The 22,886-nt window shown below is 34.1% G+C and overlaps 1 protein-coding gene and 1 pseudogene across 1 annotated transcript; one reads left to right on the top strand and one right to left on the bottom strand.

The window, feature by feature from the left end:
• Positions 1 to 3,025: 3,025 nt before the first annotated feature.
• LOC112097442 lies at positions 3,026 to 10,645 on the top strand (annotated as a pseudogene).
• Positions 10,646 to 16,472: 5,827 nt separating this feature from the next.
• LOC112097230 (putative disease resistance RPP13-like protein 1) lies at positions 16,473 to 21,238 on the bottom strand. Its single transcript, XM_024181972.1, has one exon. The coding sequence runs from the start codon at positions 20,993 to 20,995 to the stop codon at positions 16,853 to 16,855; it is 4,143 nt and encodes a 1,380-aa protein (XP_024037740.1). The 5' UTR covers positions 20,996 to 21,238; the 3' UTR covers positions 16,473 to 16,852.
• Between the last annotated feature and the right edge of the window lie 1,648 nt (positions 21,239 to 22,886).

Below are 22,886 nucleotides of genomic sequence, written 5' to 3'. Positions count from 1 at the left end.
TTTTAAGTAATATTATTTTAATTAAATAATTATTTTTTAAAAAAAATCAATATCAATTAAAGTACTTTTCTCTTTCTTCAATAAAAAGTAATAAAATATAAATTGAAGATGGAAAAATTAACTCTCTAAATTTGAAGAGAGAGAATCAATTCTTATTTAAAAAATCTTAATTGGAGGATTTTTTTGAAACTTTAAATATTGACGTGATCTTATTTGAAAAGTTATTTGGTGATGCTCTAGCAAAAAAACTAACCATATAGGACATAGATATTTATTTTAACTAATTAATTTTCTCTTCATAAATAACTTAACTAACCGAGCTAATTAGGTAAGTCTTCATAAGTAGCTAACTGGTCAAATTAGTTAAGTTGGAGGAAATAGGCATCTTTAATAGCAAAAATTTTCTTTTTGGAAAATGAATTTATTAAAATTTATTCGGTCAGCGATGTAAATATTTTAAAGAGAAAATATAAACAAATATGAGTGGAGGGTCACTTTCGAAGGACACAAAAAGAAAAGAAAAAATTAAAATTAAAAAAGAAAAAGAAAAAGATAGTTTCTATATTTGTTTGTCTTTTTGTTTTATTACATGTAAAGTGACTTACATGACATCAGTACATCATGTGTACATTCAATTATAAGATGTTGCCAGCAGTGAAGTTAAAAGTTGCTTTGACTGTACTTCTACTGTTTTGTTTATCCAATGGGCTGTCTGTTTTTGGGATTTTCCCCATGATTTTTGTTTTGTTTATTTTTGAAATTAGCAGGAAAATAAAAAAGGCACTCTGGTCAGGAATGTTTGGGTTCACATGAACATGATGTTATATGTTATAGCCATTCCTATAAATGCTTGGTTATTATTGTTGTTATTATTTGATTTGCATAAAACAAAAAATAAAAAAACGTATAACTAAGAGTAATTAATAAACTTTTAGTTAAGAGTCAAATTATAATATTTAATCTACATCGATATACGAGATAATGATATACCAAATATCAAAGTAGAGTTAAGATTTATAATATCTAAAAACGAATTTAAAAAAAATATGCCTATTTTTTGTTACAAATTATATTCTTTTATTATAAATTTTAAAGTCGGTCAATGTTGAAACTTATTTCATCAATTAATTTAAAAAAATATTATTATACGCACACATATATATGTATGTCTTGGTTGATAAATATTAATATTATGGGTGAGTATGACCCATGACTATCATTTATTTTAATTAAAGTCATATGGATAAATTTATTAAGAATAGTTGTCAATTTGTAATCATCACAGCCATCGCATGAAATCGTGGCACTAGAAGTTTTTATTTATTTTTTTTAATAGAAAATTAATCACACTGATTAACAAATAATTATGATGGACGTATGATGGTGGATTTCATAAATAAAACAAGAGAATTCGGCTTTTTTTTTTAGGATTTACAGTTTATGATATATAAATGGGCCTCTAGAAATCGGTTACGTTAAAGTTTGATCTGAGCCTTTGATGAGAACAAATAAACAATACAAAAACTCATTTTTTATTGTTATAACTTATCTTCATAAATATTTATTTAATCTCATAAATTCTTTTTAAATATGTTATTTTTGTTTAGTTATTTTTTAAGAAAATTTTTTAAAAAGTAAGTAAATTATTTTTCCTCTACTATAAAAGCTCAAATTTTAGATTTTTGAAAGTAGTGGCTAAATTTTTTTTTATATTAAAGTGTCTAAAATATCCTTATTTTATTGACTATTTTATTTTTATTTTATTAAAATATAACTTTAATAAACTTACCTATTAAATTTATTTTATAATTTTTAATTAAAACCCTTATGGACAACTAAATAACTAAATTTTTTAAATAAATCTTTACTTATAAAAATTCTACTAACAAAATCTATAATTAAGTAAGTTTTCCTTAAAAAATTATACCAAATAGAGCCTTTGCACTATATATATATATATATATAATGATATCCTAATTGTTGTAGGATTTTTATCTCCATGATTCCATTATAATAAAATTCATGAGTGCTCGAATTTTCCTCTAATGTTTTATGGTCATGAGTTTTGTATCTCACCACTTATTCGTTGCATTAAGGCTCTATATGGTATAACTTTTCCAATAAAACTTATTTTGTTAGAATTTTGCTAGTAGATCCTTTACAAGTAGAGCTTTTACCCAAAAAAAATTTCTTGTTTAGTTGTCAATAGAAATTTTTTTTATATATTGTAAAATTATTTTAATAGAAATTTTTTTTAAAATTATGTTATAAAAAGAATGAAATATGATTATATAATAAGTAAAAAATATTTTAAACATTTTAGTAGATAAAAAATATTTCAACCTCTACTTCCAAAAACTCAAAATTTGAGCTTTTCTTAGTAGAGGAAAAATAATTTATTTAATCTTAAAAGTTTTACTAAAGAAACAACCAAATAATAAAAAAAATATTGATAAGAGCTTACTAAAAAAACAACCAAATAATAACAAAAATTTTGATAAGAGCTTATGGAATTAAATCAACATTTACGACTATTAGATAAGCTATATCAAACGAGCACTAATAAAAAAAAATGGCTTTAGACTTTGAGTATTTAAAAAAAAAAGCATAAAAGGGGTTGAATCTCCCAAAAATTTAAAATAATATTGCAACTAATTTATTTAATTTGAGTAATGCAATACTTGTTGTTTCTAGAAGTTTCGAGGTTGAATTATGAAATTAGAAGAATTTTATTTTTTGTTAATTTAATCTATAATTAGTGGACTAATTCATTGTTAATATATTAGATTAGTACAATGCAATAATTTTTTAGTTGATTAACATATATGTTATTAAATCATACATAAACCCTATAATTTAATAAACTATTAATTTTTTTGATTTATTAATAAATTTTATATGATGCTCATTGTTAATATATTGGCTTTGGCTAAGTTACGTTAAACGTAACTTAGCCGGCTCCTAATATATTTTTACTAACGGCAGTATGCGAGGAAGTGAAGTACCTGCGTCAGCAGGTAAAGAAAGTCAACTTTCATCATCCACCATCAAACCTACATCAACTTCAATCACTTCCAAGTAATTGATGATTCTTTTTTATGTTATTTCATAATTCCTATAGTTACTAAAAACCTTAAACCCTTGAAGTAGCTGAATAGCGAAACGGAGGACGTCAATGTCGTTTTTCACATTTTCCAGCACCATTCCCGGTTAGCTTTCTATACATGGGATTGTCTATTTATTTATTTATTTTTTTAATTGAAAAAAGTTTTGTTTGCTTGATTACTTTTGTTGAAACTGTATATGGGTTGTTTGGTTTCTCGAAAATGATGATCGGAAACTGAAATTTGCAGTTGATCTTAAAGAACTGTCTTGTATGAATTAATAATGTGTATTTGGTTTTCAATTGGCATAATTCTTTGTGTTGAAAATAAAAGGATATACAAATCTTGATTAAGCGCATTTCATTGGGATTTTTCAGCAATTAAAATTTGATTTTGCTTCTTCCAATGAGTTTTGTGTCCAATTACACATTGAAACACTTCAATTTGTGTCACAGTATCTGAAAGCACCTCACGCATGCTATTGTTATATGCATTGACATTTTCACTTTTGTTACTGTTATTACATAGGAAAACTCGGTACCTTGCTTTACTAATTTGTCAGGTAACAATTGTTGCATCTTTGGCATGATAGAGCCTTACAAAGGGGGAGTACAACTATATTTGCTAAATTCCTAGTATAATAGAGTCATACACTAGTTATGCCAAGGCACAATTTTCTTGCTTTTGTTGTATCTAGGCAGCAGCAAAAAATATTCACATAGTAACCAGTGATCATTTTGTGCTCTATAGAGGTTCTGCCACTATATGCCAAAGGTTTTGTTGCTTAAAGCTATGGTTACTCGACAAACTGAACCTTAAGCATTGCAGTAAAAAGCATGGACTACTGAGTGAGTCCAAGATTATAAAGAATCAAGATAACGATAAGTTAGATAGTCATCTAGAAACTAGTTTATCAAATGATGGACGAGATTCGAAAGGAGTGTTGAAAGTCAGAGATTATAGGTCAGAGATTATAGCCTAATTTTGTGCACATGTATTTATTTTTTCCTTGTATAGCATATATTTATTTCCTTTCCTTGTATAGCTTATTTTTCCTAGTTTCCTATAGCTTCCTTATATAGCCTAGTCAGACTAGTATATAATGTAAAGATTGCAACTTCTATGAATAAGAAAAATATCTTACCACTATTTTTCTCAAGTTTCAACATTATCTGTACCTAATGATCGGTAAAGACTATTCTAAGTTAACCTCTTTATTTTTTTCATTTGTTACGTCTATCAATGTGAATTGACCTTGGTATATTCATTTTCTCATATCTTGGAATTGGAAACTTACAATCTCTAGATTGTGGAACTTAATTTTCCGTCGTAGAAACGAAAAGAACAACTTCACAATTACAAGCACATTCCCCAAATTTTCCCATTCAGAGCGATCAAGCATCTTCACTTTGCATTGCTGTGATAGGAGCCACTGGTGAGCTAGCAAGAAGGAAGATATTCCAAGCATTATTTGCTCTCTATTACAGTGGCTTTCTTCCTGAGGTAGTACCACAATTTCTATATCTTGTTAGGCCTCTTTGCCTTTTATCTAGAGTTGCTACAGCTACAGTCTTCTTTTTTCACCAAGCCTATTGTTTTCATTGTTGTAGTTACTATGTATTTACTTTTCTGGATCATTAATCCAATTATGCTGTTATGTGCATCAAAACATATTTGACTTGCTTCTAATATGGCAAGGAAAATGAGATGTTCTGATAAATTGAATGAAAGATATTGTTTTCATCAATATTTTACCATTTTCTAAACTTGTCCCTAAAATATTGGTGAATTTCCATTTTTTTATTATTTTTATCATTCCTGCCTGCAGAATGTGGGAATTGTTAGTTATTCAAGAAAGAATTTGATTGATGAAGACTTGAGGTCCATCACAGCTTCAGTTTTGAGTTGCCGCATTGATCATCGGTATGGTTCTCATGCAGCCAAACAAATTCAAGTTCCTGCCATTCAGTTTCTTATTCTAAGTCCTTGAATGAGTTAAATTACCGTCCCTTATAATTTTCGAATGCTTCGTGCACAAATGCTAAAAGCTGCCTAAATGATTGTAATTCATGGCTGGCAGCTATTTACATGCTGATGGTTCATCAACTTATGACTTTGGGATTCTTTTGGCTACATTCACCAAAGTTTTCAAAGAGGGAAAAAAAAGAGGAAAGGGGTGGGTTAGCTACATGTCACATTCTGTTAGCTAGTTGCTGGGGGGGGGGGGGGGGGGGGGGGTTTTTACTGATTTAAAGGAATTATGAGTGTGTTTTTGAAGGACCCTCAACTATGTAAATATGTAACCATTGCTTATGGAAAGGGATTTGCATCTAGACAAGCATTAGACTTTTGAAAATGTGTTAAGTCGAAATAAATGCAACTAAGGCTCACGATGTAATCTGTCAAGTTAGTTTGATTGTTGTATAATTGGAATAGAATGAATTGAAGAAGTTTAATATGGCATTTGTTCCTCATGATTCTAGCATTTTTTCAGAGAAAACTGTGGGGACAAAATGGATGCCTTTCTCAGTAGAACATATTATTTTAATGGTGGCTATGACAGCCAAGAAGGGATGTTAAAGCTCAGCGCTTTGATGGAGCATATCGAGGTGGGGTTGATAAAATCACAAATCATTGCTGTTTACAAGTATCTAGCTTTATCGTGCTTCCTATTTTATGCAACTTACTAGTATTACCTGGAGCCTGGAGGAAAAAAAGTTATAATGGAACTATTAGGCATGATCTTAAAATTATTGGTCTCAAATTGTTGGGCTATTAGCCAGTTACCTAATAACTTAAGCTTTTTGTGTCTAGTGATTTATCTTATGGTACCTGATGAAAGATTAATTTTTCTTCTATTTTTTCAATCATAATTATAAAAGATGAACTCATGTGCTGTCTTTTACCCCTAAAGATTTATTAAAAACAAAGGGAAAAAAAGACATTAATAGTAGTAATGTGTGATAGTTAATATTATTTAGTTCATATTCATATCTTAGAGTGCAAATCACCGTATTGCATGATAGTTTTATTTGTTGTATTGTTAGCTATTACAAAATAATATATAAATCTGGAACTATAATATGACAAAACTTATTAATTATACTCTTATTTGTGACTATTATTAAATGACTTTATAGTAATGATTGTGTATGGGTTGGTTTTCTGGATTAAATTCTGAAAAGATAATAGATAATATATTTTTCATTGTTAAAAACACTTCTTAATTATTCCTTCGTAAAAACAAGGAGCAAGAAAGAAATTACTGCAAAGATAGTATATGAGATAATGTGGTAAGACTTAATTCACTTGTGTACATTCATACTTTAACCACACCAACTTCCTTTCTGTATAATTAATATTTCATACTTTAAAAGTCAACTCTTTTTTGTCATTTCTTTTCTCAAGTTACTTGAACTAAAAGTTAAAGCATTTCATTTCGACTAAGAGTAATTAGCTAGAAGCAAAATCAATATGGGTTGATTTCATTTATCAATATTCAAGCTGGATGCTTTCAATAATTGATTTTTTAACAGCTCACCTACCTCCGGGGGGATCTGAAGCAAACAAGATATTTTACCAATCTGTGCCACAATAAGCACTTCTGGATGTTGCAGCCACTCTTGCCATCAGTGCTCAAACCTAGAAGGGCTGGAACCGTATAATAATCGAGAAACCTTTTGGGTTTGATGCACTGTCTTCTCATCAGCTGACAAATGCTCTTCTTTCCAAGTTCCACGAAGAGCAACTATACAGGTGAGTAAGCACATTAGTTATAATAATCTATTTGTGTGCATGCATTCAATTTTAATTTTCGTACTTCTCCAATTTTTCAGGATAGATTATCTTCTAGGAAGGAATCTCATTGAGAACCTTACAGTATTAAGGTTCTGTATTCTAATTTTTGAGCTATTATGGAGCCAAACATACATCCACAATATACCTGTAATTTTGTCCTTTTTTTTCCCTCTAAATGCAATGACATTTACTTGTGCAACTAATGATGGGCACTAATTCTTTGAATTTTCATACAGGTCATTTTGTCAGAAGAGATGGGCGTGTAATCTGGAAGGTACTAAATACAAATAATTCATTTTACTAAATACAAATAATTCATTTTATCTTCATTAAAAATGCCAATTATCTTATCCTTATGTCATTATACGGTATCAATACCATGTTGTGTATTTTTTTGGTTATGTGAGGTATTTTGATGGTTATAGGATCGTCCAAGGCATAGTGCACAGTCATATACTCCAAACCATAGCATTGCTTGCAATGGAACCCCTATAAATCTCAACGGTGAAGATATCCGGAACAAAAAGGTACCTTGTCTTTCTGCAAGATGATCTACTTTATTCAAAATCAATTTGGTTAATTTTTTGCGTGTAATGCGCAAGTAAGATTGCAATTGATCCTAGCCTTGTGTTGGGGTGATTGGGTATACTTTTGTATGGCACAAATAGTCCAAGTTTTTATTCTCTTAGTAGACAGCCAGTCCGTTATGTGTTTAAGTCTCCTTTAAAAAAAAAAGATACGGAAGCAAGATTAGAAAGCACTGGTAATCTATTTCCACTCTCCCATGGCAATAAAGTTGAGGAGTACACTTGTTAAATTGCTAACTTTTTGTGCATGCCCCTTACTTCATATGTCTTATTGAATCTGGAGAAAGGTAGAAAGGCATCAGTTTATCAAGTTGTAGCTTATGTGAATGTGATTGTAAAAACAAAATATGAGTTTACAAAATCCTTTGGAAGAAGTTAATATTTTTTATGAGATAATGCTCAAATTTTTGTATCCATGTGAGCATAATTTTAATAGAACTTCACGGTTTTTCAACCAAAAAAGTTGTGCGGCAGCATGCAAATGATTTTGCTTTTGCAGAGGCTATTTTATAGAGCCTAATTCTAATGAAAGTTTTGTAGAAGGTTTTTTATATATTTTTTTTGTGAGGAGGGACATCTAGTCCACCTTTCTCTAAAAAGTCCTTTTATACTAACAAATATTCTGTTTCTAAGCCTGCTTCCTCAAAAGTGGAAAATGAGTACAACAAAATTTGATTGCAAGTGGTCATGTTGATAAGAAGCTCATTCATTTCAGGTCAAAGTTTTGAGGTCAATCTGCAGATTGGAGCCATGCAATGTCATTTCAGGTCAAAGTTTTGAGGTCAATCTGCAGATTGGAGCCATGCAATGTCATTCTTGGCCATTATAAAGATACTTCTGGTGACAAGGTTGATGTTAAATTGAACAGCCTGACCCCCACATATTTTGCTGCTGCATTATACATTGGCAATGCACGTTGGGATGGCGTGCCTTTTGTAATAAAAGCTAGCATGGGACTAATCAAACACAGGTAATAGCTATTTCAGTTTTGCTGTTTATGCCTTAATAGACATTTTCGTGGTTTGTACATTGCCAGATTATGATAGGAACCTAGAGCACACCCTTAAAAAGATGGCTTGTGAGGTAAGTGTAACCCTTAGCTTATATTCACATTCAGATTTACAGCTTACAATATTTCTTAAAACCATAAAATTAAAAAACGAATTCAAGAGAGGAAATCAGGAAATTATGACATTAACATGTCAGTCTCTCTTGTTACAATTCCAAGAACAATACAAACAAGAATTCTGCAGTGGATTAAGTGTGCAATACCTGAAATAGGTACCACTACTCATTTATTTCCAGATAACCATCACTTTGTATCATGCATAAACAATTAAATTATGCATCTAACATAAGCAACTGCTTGTATAATCGAGTGAACGTGATTTTTTTTTCTCAACTTGTACAACACACTGTGGTAACAGATTTTTTTGGCTCAAGTGCAACCAACAACTTAGATAAGCATCACTTGTGTAGGTTTCATCCTGTATGTTGTTCCGACAATTCGTAGACATCTCCAAGTCTTTGACGTATTGATTTTTCATATGGATCTCATTCCATGGCAACTACAATTACATAATAAATAAATGCATGTTCATTACACACTGAGGATTTAAATTGATTAAGTTTATTAAACTTGTGCAAATTATTATTATCATTGATTTATGGCCTAATTCACAGAGTCTAGTTCAATGCTTCATAACTTTTATAATTGTTCTCTTCACTTCAACGATCAAGATAATGCACTAATTATGGAAGTGAAAAGGCTGTAATCTTGTAAAATGAAATGCCCATCTCATTACTGACTGAACAATCTTTTATTTATCAAACACTTGTAATTCATAGATTTTTGTATAAAGAGCCAAAACTAATGATTGTCGTCTCTAAGAGTTAAGACGGAGTTGGCTTAAACCAACATTTCTTTCGGAATATGGGATGTGCTCACCAACGTTAGCCATATAATGTAGAGTGGAGATACATATACAGTTTCGACATGTTCCAGGGAACATCTATCATGAAAGTGTTGGGCATAACATCGACCTTGCCACAAATGAACTAATATTACGTGATGTGCTTGATGAGGCCATTCCAGTCAGAGTCAACAATAAAGTTCCAGGATTAGGCTTGCAATTGGATGCTTCAGAGCTTAATTTGCTCTATAAGGCTAAGTAAGCACTTCAGTTTATGGAACTTGTTCTGTTTTTGCTTGTCTTTTGTGTTGATATCCTTCGTGTGCTTGTCTTTTGTGTTGATACTACAGGTATAACGTGGAGGTGCCTGATTCATACGAACATCTTCTTCTTGATGTTGTCAATGGCGACAACCATCTCTTCATGAGAAGCGATCTGCTGCATGGAATATTTTAAACCCAGTTTTACAGGAATAGACAAGAACAATATTGCACCAGAACTTTATGAGCTGGGTGGTAGAGGTCCCGTTGGAGCATATTATCTTTAGGCGAAACATGGGGTTCAGTGGACCGAAGATTAAAAGCAACACTTGTTATATGGTAATCTTGCTGTAGTAAAAAAGGAAAAACAGAGAGACAAAGCTATAGAACTTTTCCTTATTATTTTTTTCTACAAAACACAGTGATCGGTAGAAATAAATAGGAAAACTAGAGAGCAATTCTAGGGCTAATTTTTAGGACCATAAAATCAGAGTGTATCTACTTTCCTGATTTATGGTATTTTCCTATTTTATTCAAATAATAAGAAAATAGCTAAGAATCCCTAAATTATCGACACTCCCCCTCGAGTTGGCGCAAAGATATCAATCATGCCCAACTTGCTAACTTGAAGTTCAAATGGCTGTCTCATCAAGCTCTTGGTGAAGACATCTGCAAGCTGCTTCACAGTGGGAACAAAAGGAGTACAAATTATCCCTTCGTCAAGCTTCTCTTTTATAAAATGTCTATCAATCTCAACATGCTTTGTCCTGTCATGTAACACCGGATTATGGGCTATACTAATAGCTGATTTATTATCACAGTACAACCTCATAGGGAGACTAAATGGCTGTTTAAGTTCTTCTAGAACCCGTTTTAACCAAAGTACTTCACACACTCCTTGAGCCATTGAACGAAATTCAGCTTCTGCACTACTTCTAGCAACAACACTTTGCTTTTTGCTCCTCCAAGTAACTAGATTACCTCATATAAAAGTGCAGTATCCGGATGTTGATCTTCTGTCAGTGATTGAACCTGCCCAATCTGCATCGGTATAAACTTCAATTCCCCTTTGCTGATTTTTACCAAAAAACAGACCTTTCCCCGGAGTTGCTTTCAAATAACGAAGAATTCGAAACACAGCTTCAAAATGTTCCTCGCAAGGAGAATGCATAAATTGACTTACCATACTTACAGCAAAAGCTATATCAGGTCGAGTATGAGACAAATAAATCAACTTCCCAACTAACCTTTGATATCTGCCAACATTCACATGAACTCCTCCTTTCACTTCTCCAAGCTTCACATTTGCTTCAATTGGAGTATCAGCTGGCTTACACCCACTCATACCAGTTTCTTTCAAGAGATCCAAGGTATACTTTCTTTGTGATACCACTATACCTTCTTTTGATCTTGCAATTTCCATTCCCAAGAAATATCTTAATTGCCCCAAATCCTTTATCTCAAACTCCTTAGCTAAACATTGCTTTAATCGGCTCATTTCTTCTGTATCATCTCCTGTCAGAATTATATCATCTACATAAACGATTAAAACCGAGAGCTTGTCTTTGGTGGAGACTTTTGTAAAGAGAGTATGATCTGCTTGTCCTTGACTATAGCCCTGGCTCTTCACAAACTTTGTAAACCTTTCAAACCAAGCTCTAGGTGACTGCTTTAGACCATATAATGATCTTTTAAGTCTACATACTTTGGATCCAAACTTCTCAGTAAAACCCGGTGGAGGCTCCATGTAGACTTCCTCTTCAAGATCACCATTGAGGAAAGCATTCTTTACATCTAATTGATTTAAAGACCAATCAAGATTTGCAGCAACTGACAAAAGAACACGAACAATGTTTAGTTTAGCCACTGGAGAGAAAGTTTCAGAATAATCTATTCCATAAGTTTGTGTATAGCCTTTCGCTACCAGTCGAGCCTTGTATCGTTCTAAGGACCCATCAGAGTTATATTTCACAGTGAATACCCATTTACAACCAACAACACCTTTTCCTTGTGGTAGATCAACTTTTTCCCAAGTAGCATTCTTCTCCAGAGCTCTCATCTCCTCAAAAATAACCTCCCTCCATTCAGGAACCTTTAGAGCTTCCTGTACATTATTTGGAATAACCACACTAGAGACTTGTGAAATAAAGGCACGAAAGGAAGGGGTCACATTTTTATAAGAAATAAAGTTGGATAAAGGATGTTTAGTACAAGACCTAACACCTTTCCTAAGAGCAATAGGAAGATCTTTTTGATTTGAGGAATTTAACTCAAAATTACCTGGAGGATTCTTGTCAGAATTTTCATGATCCAACCTCTGGTCAGATTCTTGGTGATGCTGTAGGACAGTGTTCCTCTTCTTTTTTTGTTCTAGGTACTCCTTTGAATACACAAGACCTTTATACCGTTTCGTGCACATCTCTGACATTCCAGAATTTTGGTTATGTGATGGCATTAACGGAGGTTGTCTAGAATTTTCAACAGTTGATTCATTTGGATTCCCTTTCTCATTTTCTTTCGGCAAAACATCATTATTAATACAATCAAATTCAATGTTTAAGTCAGAATCATTTAAGCACATATCATTTTCACTATTGTTTTTCTCCCCCTGAAAATGAAAATTGTGAGAATATGATTGTCCTTCGAAGAAAGTGACATCCATAGAAACAAACATTTTTTTCAAAACTGGATCAAAGCATTTATAACCTTTTTGATTTGTAGGATAGCCTACAAAAATGCATTTATGTGCCTTTGGATCGAATTTTGTTCTTCTAGAGTCATGGTTATGAACAAAAGCAATACTGTCAAAAATTTTTAATGGAATACTTGTTATTAACCTTAAAGCTGGAAAACATTCATTGAAAAGATTTATTGGTGTCTTAAACCCTAAAGTTCTTGTAGGCATTCTATTTATAAAAAATGTGGCTGTCAAAATAGCTTCTCCCCAAAGATACTTTGGAACTTTAGTTGTAAAGCTCAAGGCCCTAGCAACTTCAAGGAGATGCTTATTCTTCCTTTCAGCCACTCCATTTTGTTGTGGAGTATTGATACAAGAACTTTGATGTATAATTCCTTTTTTCTCAAAAAAAATCCCTAACACATGATAAAAAAACTCTTTGCCATTATCACTCGAAAAATCTTAATCTGAGTCTGAAATTGTGTTTGTACCATAGTATAAAATTTTTTAAACACACTTTCAGCATCAGATTTATCTTTTAGCAGAAATACCCAAGTAACTCTAGTATGATCATCAATAAATGTAAGAAACCAACGTTTTCCAGAAAAAGTTGCCACTCTAGAAGGGCCCCATACACACTATGAATCATAGTAAATGGTTTTGATTTTTGGTATGGTTGTGGCAGAAAAACAGCACGATGATGTTTAGCTAATTCACAAACTTCGCACTGAAAACTGAAAGCATTTTTATTCATGAATAATTTGGGTAATAACTGCTTTAAATACTGAAAACTTGGATGTCCTAACCGAAAATGCCATAACATAATCTCATTGTTACTGAAAATAGAATTGAAACAAGTCTGCTGGTCTTGCCTTCCAAAGTTTGAACCATTATTAAAGAGGTAGAGGCCACCATCTTGCCTAGCATCCCCAATCGTCTTCCCCGAGGTTAAATCCTGAAATTTACAATGAGAGGACCAAAAATTAATTTTACAGTTATGATCACGAGTTAATTTACTGACTGACAAGAGATTATAGGACAAATGAGGAACATGAAGAACATCTTTCAAAGTAAGAAGAGGAGAAATAATAATTTTTCCTTTCCCTGCAACAGTTGCAAAGGAACCATCTGCTATTTTGACCTTTTGATTTCCTGCACAAGGTGAATAAGAAGAAAAAAACTGCGAGGACCCAGTCATATGATCAGTTGCTCCAGAATTTAATATCCAGGAGGTGTTTGGATTGATACAGGTAAAGGTTGTGGTGAAAATATTACCTAATTGGGCTAAAGAACAAGATGAACTAAAATTTCCTATGGATTGGGATTGAAACATCTTGTATAGGTGCTCCATTTGTTCCTTAGTAAAAGGAAGAGATTCTGAGGATGACTGCTGCTCTGGATTAGTGGTGCTAACCTGGAAAGTACGATTATCTCCTGCTGGCCGAGCATCGTCACCCGATTTCTTCTTCCAATTTGCAGGTTTTCCATGGAGTTTCCAACAACTTTCTCGTGTATGCCACGGTTTCCGACAATGATCACACCATGGCCTTTGTTTGCCTCCTCGTCTATCTCCTTGTTGCTCATTTACCACGAGCTACAAGGGCTGAACCATCAAGATCAGTCTTTGGTTCCTCTACTCGCTTTAACATCACATGTCTCCGAGCTTCCTCGCGACGAACCTCTGAAAAAACTTCTCTAATAGAGGGCAGAGGTTTTCGCCCCAAAACTCGTCCTCGAACCTCATCAAGGTCTATATTTAGTCCTGCCAAAAATACAAACACTCGACTTTGCTCAACTTTTTTCTCGTATCAACCGCTATCATTTGGACTCTCCCATACCTCAACTTCAAACATATCCAATTCCTGCCACAAAATCATCATGTCATTATAATATGCAGTTACATCTCTATCACCTTGTTGTGTCCGCCACATCCGAGTGTTTATTTCATATAATTGAGAATGATTCTCTAGGTCTGAGTATGTCTCTCTAACAGCCTCCCAAACATCACGAGCAATTGGCAAAAACATGAACGGCTTTCCCAAAGTAGGTTCCATGGAATTAATAAGCCAGGCGGTAACCATTGAATTTTCTGATCGCCACTGTAGGAATTTTGGGTCATCAGCAGCTGGAGGTTGAATTTCTCCATTTAAATATCCAAGTTTGCCTTTGCCATCAATCACCAAACGCACAGACTGCGACCACTCTAAATAATTTTTACCATTTAACTTGTGAATGGTCATTTGTAAGGTGTTTTCACTAACAGGCACAATTGGGGATGGCTGGGAAATCCCTTCAGAGGATGTCGCAGTGCTGTTAGCGTCGGAGGAGGCCGAATTAGAGCCAACCATGGCTGCTTTGTAGTTCATGGCCGAACCCTAAAGCTCTGATACCATGTAGTAAAAAAGGAAAAACAGAGAGACAAAGCTATAGAACTTTTCCTTATTATTTTTTTCTACAAAACACAGTGATCGGTAGAAATAAATAGGAAAACTAGAGAGCAATTCTAGGGCTAATTTTTAGGACCATAAAATCATAGTGTATCTACTTTCCTGATTTATGGTATTTTCCTATTTTATTCAAATAACAAGAAAATAGCTAAGAATCCCTAAATTATCGACACTTGCTAATCTTTCCACAACTAAGACAAATACATGGTAGCTTTGTACATTTAAATTATGTGAAATTAGGCTTGAGAAATGCCTATCCGGATTCAGAGGGTAATTGTCAATAGCATAAACCCCTTATTGAAATTGGATTTTTCTTGTAGGTGATTTCGGTCATGCTCAAAAATGATGTGCTGAGACTTAGTTTAGGACAACGGGTAGCATGCCTGTGAGTCAAAAAGAATCTTAAATTTCATTTTCTAATGAACAAATGATGGATGGGAATTTGTTTGTTTTAATATGAAGATTTGTGTATGGTTATTTGTTACGTGTGATCAAAGAGTAAGGTTTTGCTAGATTGTACATGAATTGTTGGTGATGATGGATATCCATTGGTGGTTTCGAGTAAATGTGTCTGATCCTAGATTCTCTTTGACTAGTAACAAAGGGGAGGATATGAAAAAGAAAAGTTATCAAAATAAATTTACACTTTTCATTTTTTTTAATATTTATCCAAGTATAGTACAACGCTCAAACTGTAGGAGACTTGTAGAGGTTCTTCTCAAGCATGCTTTTTGGTGAGTGAATTTGATACCACTGAAGTGTAATTTTTGTGGGTATGTATAAGATTGGATATGTCAAACAACCTAATTAGGAGCTTTGCTCAAAAGCAGTTTCAAAAACAAAACTTGTGGCATGGCTGCTGCTCAATGACCTTCTTAGTTGCCTGCATGGTCTTTGCCTTTGTCATCTCTTTGCTTTTTCACTTCAAAAGCTTATCATGAATCTCAGGAGAGCTTGCATTTTGCTAACCTGGAGTGAATAATTTTATTTTATCTGGTCCCTTATTTATACATCTGGAGTGAGTTAGATTGAACTAACTCAAAGAAATTCCATTGATAGCTTATGCCGTTCTTTTTTTTTTTTTTTTCTCAACAGAAGTTTTATACTTATTATCGTGGAATAAAACAATTTCACGTACTTCAACTGAATATAATCAACGAAAGAAACAATTTAAGACCACACCAGATAGTATGAGGCTTAAAAACAAAAGCCTCAGGTCCTTAACCATATGGAAGACTTTTAATTTTTAATCACAATATAATTAATACCCATCACATAATCAACTCATAAGAGAAATGACAGCTTAAGATTTAAAAAAATAATAATTTAAAGCGTAACTCACCAAACAATATAAACACAATTAACTCAATAGCAAAAAAGTCACTTACAACAAAATTTAAAACGTAACCCACCAAATAGGAGAAGACTTAAGAACAAAAGCCTTAATCTATTTTATAGAAGACTTTAATTTTCAATATCAAGACCAGTAATTCAGCGGCAGAAAAGTCAGTTACAATAAAGCGCATCATAGAATCCCTGATAGAAACTTAGGTGTTTATGTTTGGCAGTCGAGAAAGCTAAAAGAAAGTGAAAGAAAATCTCATTCTGGAAACTTATAGAATATTCACATTAATATCATGAGTACAGCTTACACACACACACACACACACACACATATATATATATAGAAGCTCAGCTGAGCTTGTTACAGTTCGTTAGCTAATTTGTTACACACACGTGAGAGCTAACCCAAATAACTAACTAATCCACGTCGTCAGCTTAAGTGAGCTGATTAGCTGCTGTCAAGAGCACAATAACAGCATGTACACGATTTCTCTGTTCCTTCTCATTTAATCAGTTTCACTAACATCATCCCTCCTTGAACTGGAGTTTCTTCTTCTCCTATTACTTCTTTCCTCTGCTCTTCTTACTTTATCAACTTCGCTGACAATCCCAAACATAATTTTATTCTTTTATTGATAAAGTCGGTTCATATTACAATTAAATTACAGGTGGAAAAAAGAAAAAGACTGAAATTATGATTACACAATCAAATTGATGGGTCTTCATTCAAAAACTGATCTGAAATTAATTTCGACACGAGGTATATGGGAAATCATGGGCCAATATTTTCCTTCATCCTTTCTGCACCTTTCTTCTATCAACGGGCAACCTTTGATACGTAGTTGCAAAAGTGATTTAGGCAGGCCCTGCTTTGGAAAGTATTTGAGCTTCGGACAATCGATGAGATATAGATCTTCCAATGAAGTGAGGTTTTCACCAATTGAGGATAGGCATTCCAGATCTGGCATATCTGAAATCCACAGTTCGGTTAGAGAGGCAGGAAATGGCGGAGGTGACACTAGGTCTGGACATCCTCCCCAGATTGTGAATCGCCTGAGAGAGGTGAATCTGTTCAGTCCCCACTCGAGCAATGCCTTTGATATCTTCAGATGTGCAATCTCAAGTGAGTGGAGGTTGGTGGGAAAACCATCCTCTGGGAATGATACCACGCTAGGGCACCATCTTATTTCTAAATTTAGAAGAGAGGTGAGATTGTGCATGCAGTTGGGTAAGGCCTTCAGATTCTCACAATTCCAGATAGTGAGATGAGTCAGTTTCGTAGAAGGCAATCCTTCTTCGGGAAATGACTCAAGATTTAGACAATTAGATATCGTAATCTTTTGAAGATGGTGGAGATTATGCAAACCGGCAGGTAATGATTTAAGATTTTTAAGCCAGCGAATATCGATTTCTTCAAGGGATGTGTTGTCCAACCTTTCTGGTAACGACTCCAGCTTTGAACAGTCTTCGACACGAAGGTACTTAAGAGCCTGAGGTAGATTTCCATTCCGTGACAAGAAAGCAAGATTCGAGCAACAAATGACCTCAAGGTGCTCCAACGTGGCAGGTAACTCGTTGTGCATCCATGCCTCAGGTAAGGATTCCAAAGCATCGCATTCTTCAATTACAACTGATCTCAACTGGGAAGGCAGAGCAGCCTGAGGAAAGGAAACAAGGGAAGCGCAGCCATGTATCCGCATCTCAGTAAGGGAACTAAGGGTGAGCAATGCTTGTGGCAGCCTTGTAAGGCCTTCACAACAACTCAATTCCAAAAATTGAAGCCTGCACGGCAACTCTGGCTGTTGCTGGTCATGTTCTTCCACTGTTACCAAGGAAATCAGTTGGGGACATCTTGAAATCTGCAACCGATTAAGGGATCTAATGTCTTGCGGCAACCGAGTTTCACTCAGCCATAAATATTCCTGCTCTCGAGCTTTAACAATCTCCAAATTTTCCAATTCAGGTAGCCCTTGTTCAAAAAGACCTGCTAAAACCTCTTCAACTGCAATATGCACTAAATGTGGGCTGCTGAACACCACCCTTTTACATCCATCGATTCGTAATTCACTGAGAGCAGGAAGACATTGAATTGTCACTAGCAACTTATCACAACTTGTTATCTCGAGCGTCTCCAATAAAAGAAGTCGTTTGGGCAATGTTCCTTGAAGTTTACGACATTTGACAAGAGAAAGCATTCGCAGCTTAGGAAACACTTCATCAACTTCTTCACCAGCTCCGCAAGGTATCCACTCTTCCCATTCTCTCATATCGGAAAAGGAAAGAGTCTCCAGTGATGGAAAGGGCACTGAGCAACTGCTTCTATAAAACTCCGACCCCACGCTCTTTACTCCGTCCATTCCACTTATATCAAGTTCCTTTAGAAATGGTAGTTGCCCTACCGATGGCAAAGATGTAGACGTGCACCGACATAATTCTAGACGCGCCAATTTTGAGAAAGAGGAATCTCCTAGCCAAATTGGAAATTTTGTACCACCGTAGCCTATGATGGTGAGGTCTTGTACATCTCGATGTGGTTTTAGCATGCTAAGAACAAGTGTCTCAAATTCACATTGGTCAAGGTTTGGAACACACCGTGCACTCCATTCGAGTAATAAAGCTCTAAGATTCACCTTGTTGTTTAACTGAGCCTCACAGGCATCGCCAACATCTTTCACATTCTCCAACTTCGAAATTCGTAGTGTTCCCTGAAGATGCGCCAAAGACTTTAACTCTCGTAGCCCAGAACCACTGTCTTTTCCCACAACAAATCTACCCAACGTCAAGAGACTAGTCAATTTACGAAATCCCTTCGGCATTTCCTCCAATAAATAGGCTTCAGAATTTCTTAGATGACGCAGTTTCGTCAGGTTTCCCATGTCTTTACACAACTTCTTGAGCTCCCAACAGTCTTCCAACAAAATTATATGCAAGTTGTACAATGAATTAATTGACTCGGGCAAAATTTGAATACTCGTTCTGGATAAGTTAAGACACCGTAAATGCTTCAAGTTTCCAATTTCATTTGGTAGGTTGAAGATGTTACTATACCCACACAACGAAAAGACCCTTAAGCGTGGAAGATTCAACAGCATCTGAAGAACACTCCAAGCCAAATAATTTTCACCGAAAACTGATAACTTCATCGGTAAAAAGGTTCGCAAATGTTGCACGTCACAGATGAACTCCAACCTAGTGTCGCCATCATATTCTCCATGAATGTACGAAAAATGACGAAGACTTTGAGAAAACTTTTGTCGGTTTTCACCTGCTAATGTATCCTCCATTCTGAAGTATTGCTCCCCTGCAGCCCATCGAGCAAGGTCATTGATTAGATCATGCATCACAAATCGGGATGCATGATTACTTGACTGTTGAAATAACGACCTTGAATGTAACTCCCGAAAGAACGCACGGCCCAAATCTTCCATTTTCCTTCCATTATATTCTTGATCCAAGAAACCTTCAGCCGTCCACAATAAAATTATCTCCTCTTCTTGAAATTCATAATCTTTCGGAAACAATGAGCAGTATGCAAAGCACTGTTTCAATTGTGGAGGAAGAAAATGGTAGCTCACTCTTAGGGCTGGTAAAATATCACTATCTCGTAAATTCCATATGTCAGTCTTGAGCACAAATTCCCAGTCTCTTGGGTCATCTCTGCCGCGTAAAAGGCCGCCAAGAGTTGTTGCGGCCAAAGGTAATCCTCCGCACTTTATCACTATCTGCTTTCCAACTTCCTTCAAGGATTGGTGCCTGTTGAAATCCCTAGCCCCCAAGGAGATTTGAGTGAGCACACACAAACAATCATCATCTGACAACTCTTTCAATTGACACACTGGATCAGCCCCCGTTCTCTCTGCAACGACTAGATTGCGAGTTGTGACAACAATCTTACTTCCGGCTGCACCAGCTCCAAAGGGACAGCTCAGTTCGCTCCAACGTCTGTAGTTCTCGTTCCACACGTCATCCAAAACCAGCAAAAATTTCTTTCCGGACAATTGCTTCTTCAGTTTCTCTTGAAGCAAATTTAAATCATCTCTGTCCTTACACTGATCACTAGCAACGGAATTCAAGATAGATTTTGAAATCCTAAAAACATCAAAATCGTCAGAGACACAAGTCCACGCTTTGATCTGAAAATGACGTTGCACTCGATCATCGTTATAGACAAGCTGAGCAAGAGTCGTCTTCCCGACGCCGCCCATTCCATTTATAGAAATAACAGAGAATCCATCATCAGCTCTTAAATCATCATTCAACAACAATTCAATAATCTCCTCCTTCTCTTTTTCCCTGCCATAAACTTTGGCTTCAGTCACCAAAGAAGTTGTGGGTAATCTTTGTCCTACATCTCTAGACTTGCCAACTGAAATTACAATTTTCGAATCCAGCAGGCCTTTCTGCGTTAAAATAATATCTTGCAACCGATCAGTAATCCCCTTTATTTTCGACGCCATCATGGATCCAAACTGAATAGATCGAGGACTAAAGTTGGTGCAGCAAGTGGGAATGAGCTTCCGAAACTTACTTGTGTTTGCACTCGAACTGGGTTGATCAGCAGCAGCTGGTTCTTGAAGCAGCAACTCCCTCCGCAGAGCTTCAGTTTCGAGCTCATCCAACACGTCTTGAACATCATAAGCCAAGTTCTGAAGATTGTCGAGCCACATCTTAACTGGCTTCTCCCTGGTCTGCCTATCCTCAGCATCAGCAAGCACTGCCTGAATCATCTCCAACATTCCCTTCCACTTGATGAAATCAGCCTTCAACTTCTTATGCCGTGTAAACAGCTCAAGTCCCTGTGACGCCAGCTTTTCGATCAGCAACTCAACTGACGCACTGAGCACCGCCTCTCCGATGAATGACATTTTGTTTTTCTTTTTTTGGTTAAAGGAAACAGAGTAAATTATGAAAAATGAAGAACAAAAAGAATGTGCAGAAATTGAACAAAGTCTAGTTTGTGGTTGTGGGTTGTGAATGAAGAGCAAGAGCAAGCAAGAGAATGCAATGTGAAATGGTGCACACAAAAAACGAAGCTTTGTTTTTTATTAGCACCAATAATTCAGCTAGCGACGATCAAAACACTACCACGCCGATCCACGCATTTCTGCAACTAAAGTCAAACTCAGTTGAATTATCTTTTATCAGTTGAATTATTATATAAAATATTTGAAAATTGTTTGATAATTAATTGTTAATCAATATTTAAATAGTCTTATTTAATAGACAATTAAAAAATCTCCTACGTAATATTGTATAATTTCAATAATTTACATTTGTTTATTGTAATTATGACTATCTAATACTAGTTTATTATATATAAATTTACCTTTTGTATTAGCTGTCATTAAATTAATTTTAATTTTTGCTGATAGTGAGAGGCAAACGCGTTTAATATTAACACGAACGCGCAAACACGTTTTCGCCACTAGAGAAGCATAGATAATTTATCATAGACGTCATTTATCATTTGATATTATATAAAATATTTTATAAATGATTAGGTAGATTTAAGTATAGATAAATTAGTTGGTCGTCTTATGCCCATGTTTTATATAGACCTTATTTTTTAGTTATTTCTCTAAAAATACTCTAATTTAATAAAAAAATTGAATTACATACTGCAACTATTTTAGATATTTCTTTAATTATAATTATTCTACAACTAAGATTTATTTATATAAATTCTATATTTGACAACTTTGATGATAAATAGCTATAAAAAGTTTGTGTTAACTAATTATCTATATATCATTGCATGAGATGGCTAGCAATTCATAGATACATTTTGCATTTTAACGAATTTACTTGATAGAAAAAATGATAACGAGTAAATTTTACTATAAATTAAATTAAACTGAATTATATATAATTTGATCTCAAAGTCTTGAGATGGATTGGCAAATGGAATCAAGAATAGTTTGATAGTAACACCGGTTCCTTGTTTGTGTGAATTTAATTATGATTATTTATTTAATTATTTATCTTTTGTTTGAGTGAATTTATTTTAATGAGTATTGTTTGAGATAAGGAATAATTTTTTTATTTATTTAGTTTTTTAAAATAAAATATAAAAGATTATCATCTTTATCGTATTTTTATAAAAGCAGTGTAAATTATGAAAAATGAAGAAGAAGAAAATGTGCAGAAATTGAACGAAGCCTAGTTTGTGGTCGTGGACTCGTGGTTTGTGAATGAAGAGTGAAAAAGTGCACACAAAAACAGAGCTTTACTGACCAAAACACCACCATGCACCAATAATTCAGCCACGACGACCAAAGCACCACGACGTCAATCCACGCGTTTTTGGCACTAAGTCAAGCATGAGTAATTGGTTGGGTTATTTATCTTTTACCATTTGGTTATTTTATAAAATATTTTAAAATCATTTGATAAATAATCATTAATCAAATATTTAAATAGTTTTTTATTTTGTTTAATACACAATAATATATCTGATATGTACTAATATATAATTCAAATAATCTATATTTATTTATAGTGATTATGACTAATTAATACTAATTTACCACTAGATATCTTTTAAATTAATTTTAGTTTTTAGTGAAAGTGAGAGGTTGGCCGGTAAGATTGCTCTCTGAGTCAAAATCATTAAAGTTATCCGATTATTTAATTTTAGTCAAATAAAATTAAATAATTATTCTGAAATACCCACGGATAGTTGAGTACTATTATTATTATTTTAAAAAAGTTAAGTACTATTATTTAATGATAAAATCTATGTAGATTGAACGAAGT

The sequence above is a fragment of the Citrus clementina genome, unplaced genomic scaffold (genome assembly GCF_000493195.1).
Source record: "Citrus clementina cultivar Clemenules unplaced genomic scaffold, Citrus_clementina_v1.0 scaffold_6, whole genome shotgun sequence".
Classification (NCBI taxonomy): domain Eukaryota; kingdom Viridiplantae; phylum Streptophyta; class Magnoliopsida; order Sapindales; family Rutaceae; genus Citrus; species Citrus x clementina.
The sequence above is the reverse complement of the archived record's forward strand: the minus strand, read 5'-3'. Positions and strand labels throughout refer to the sequence as shown.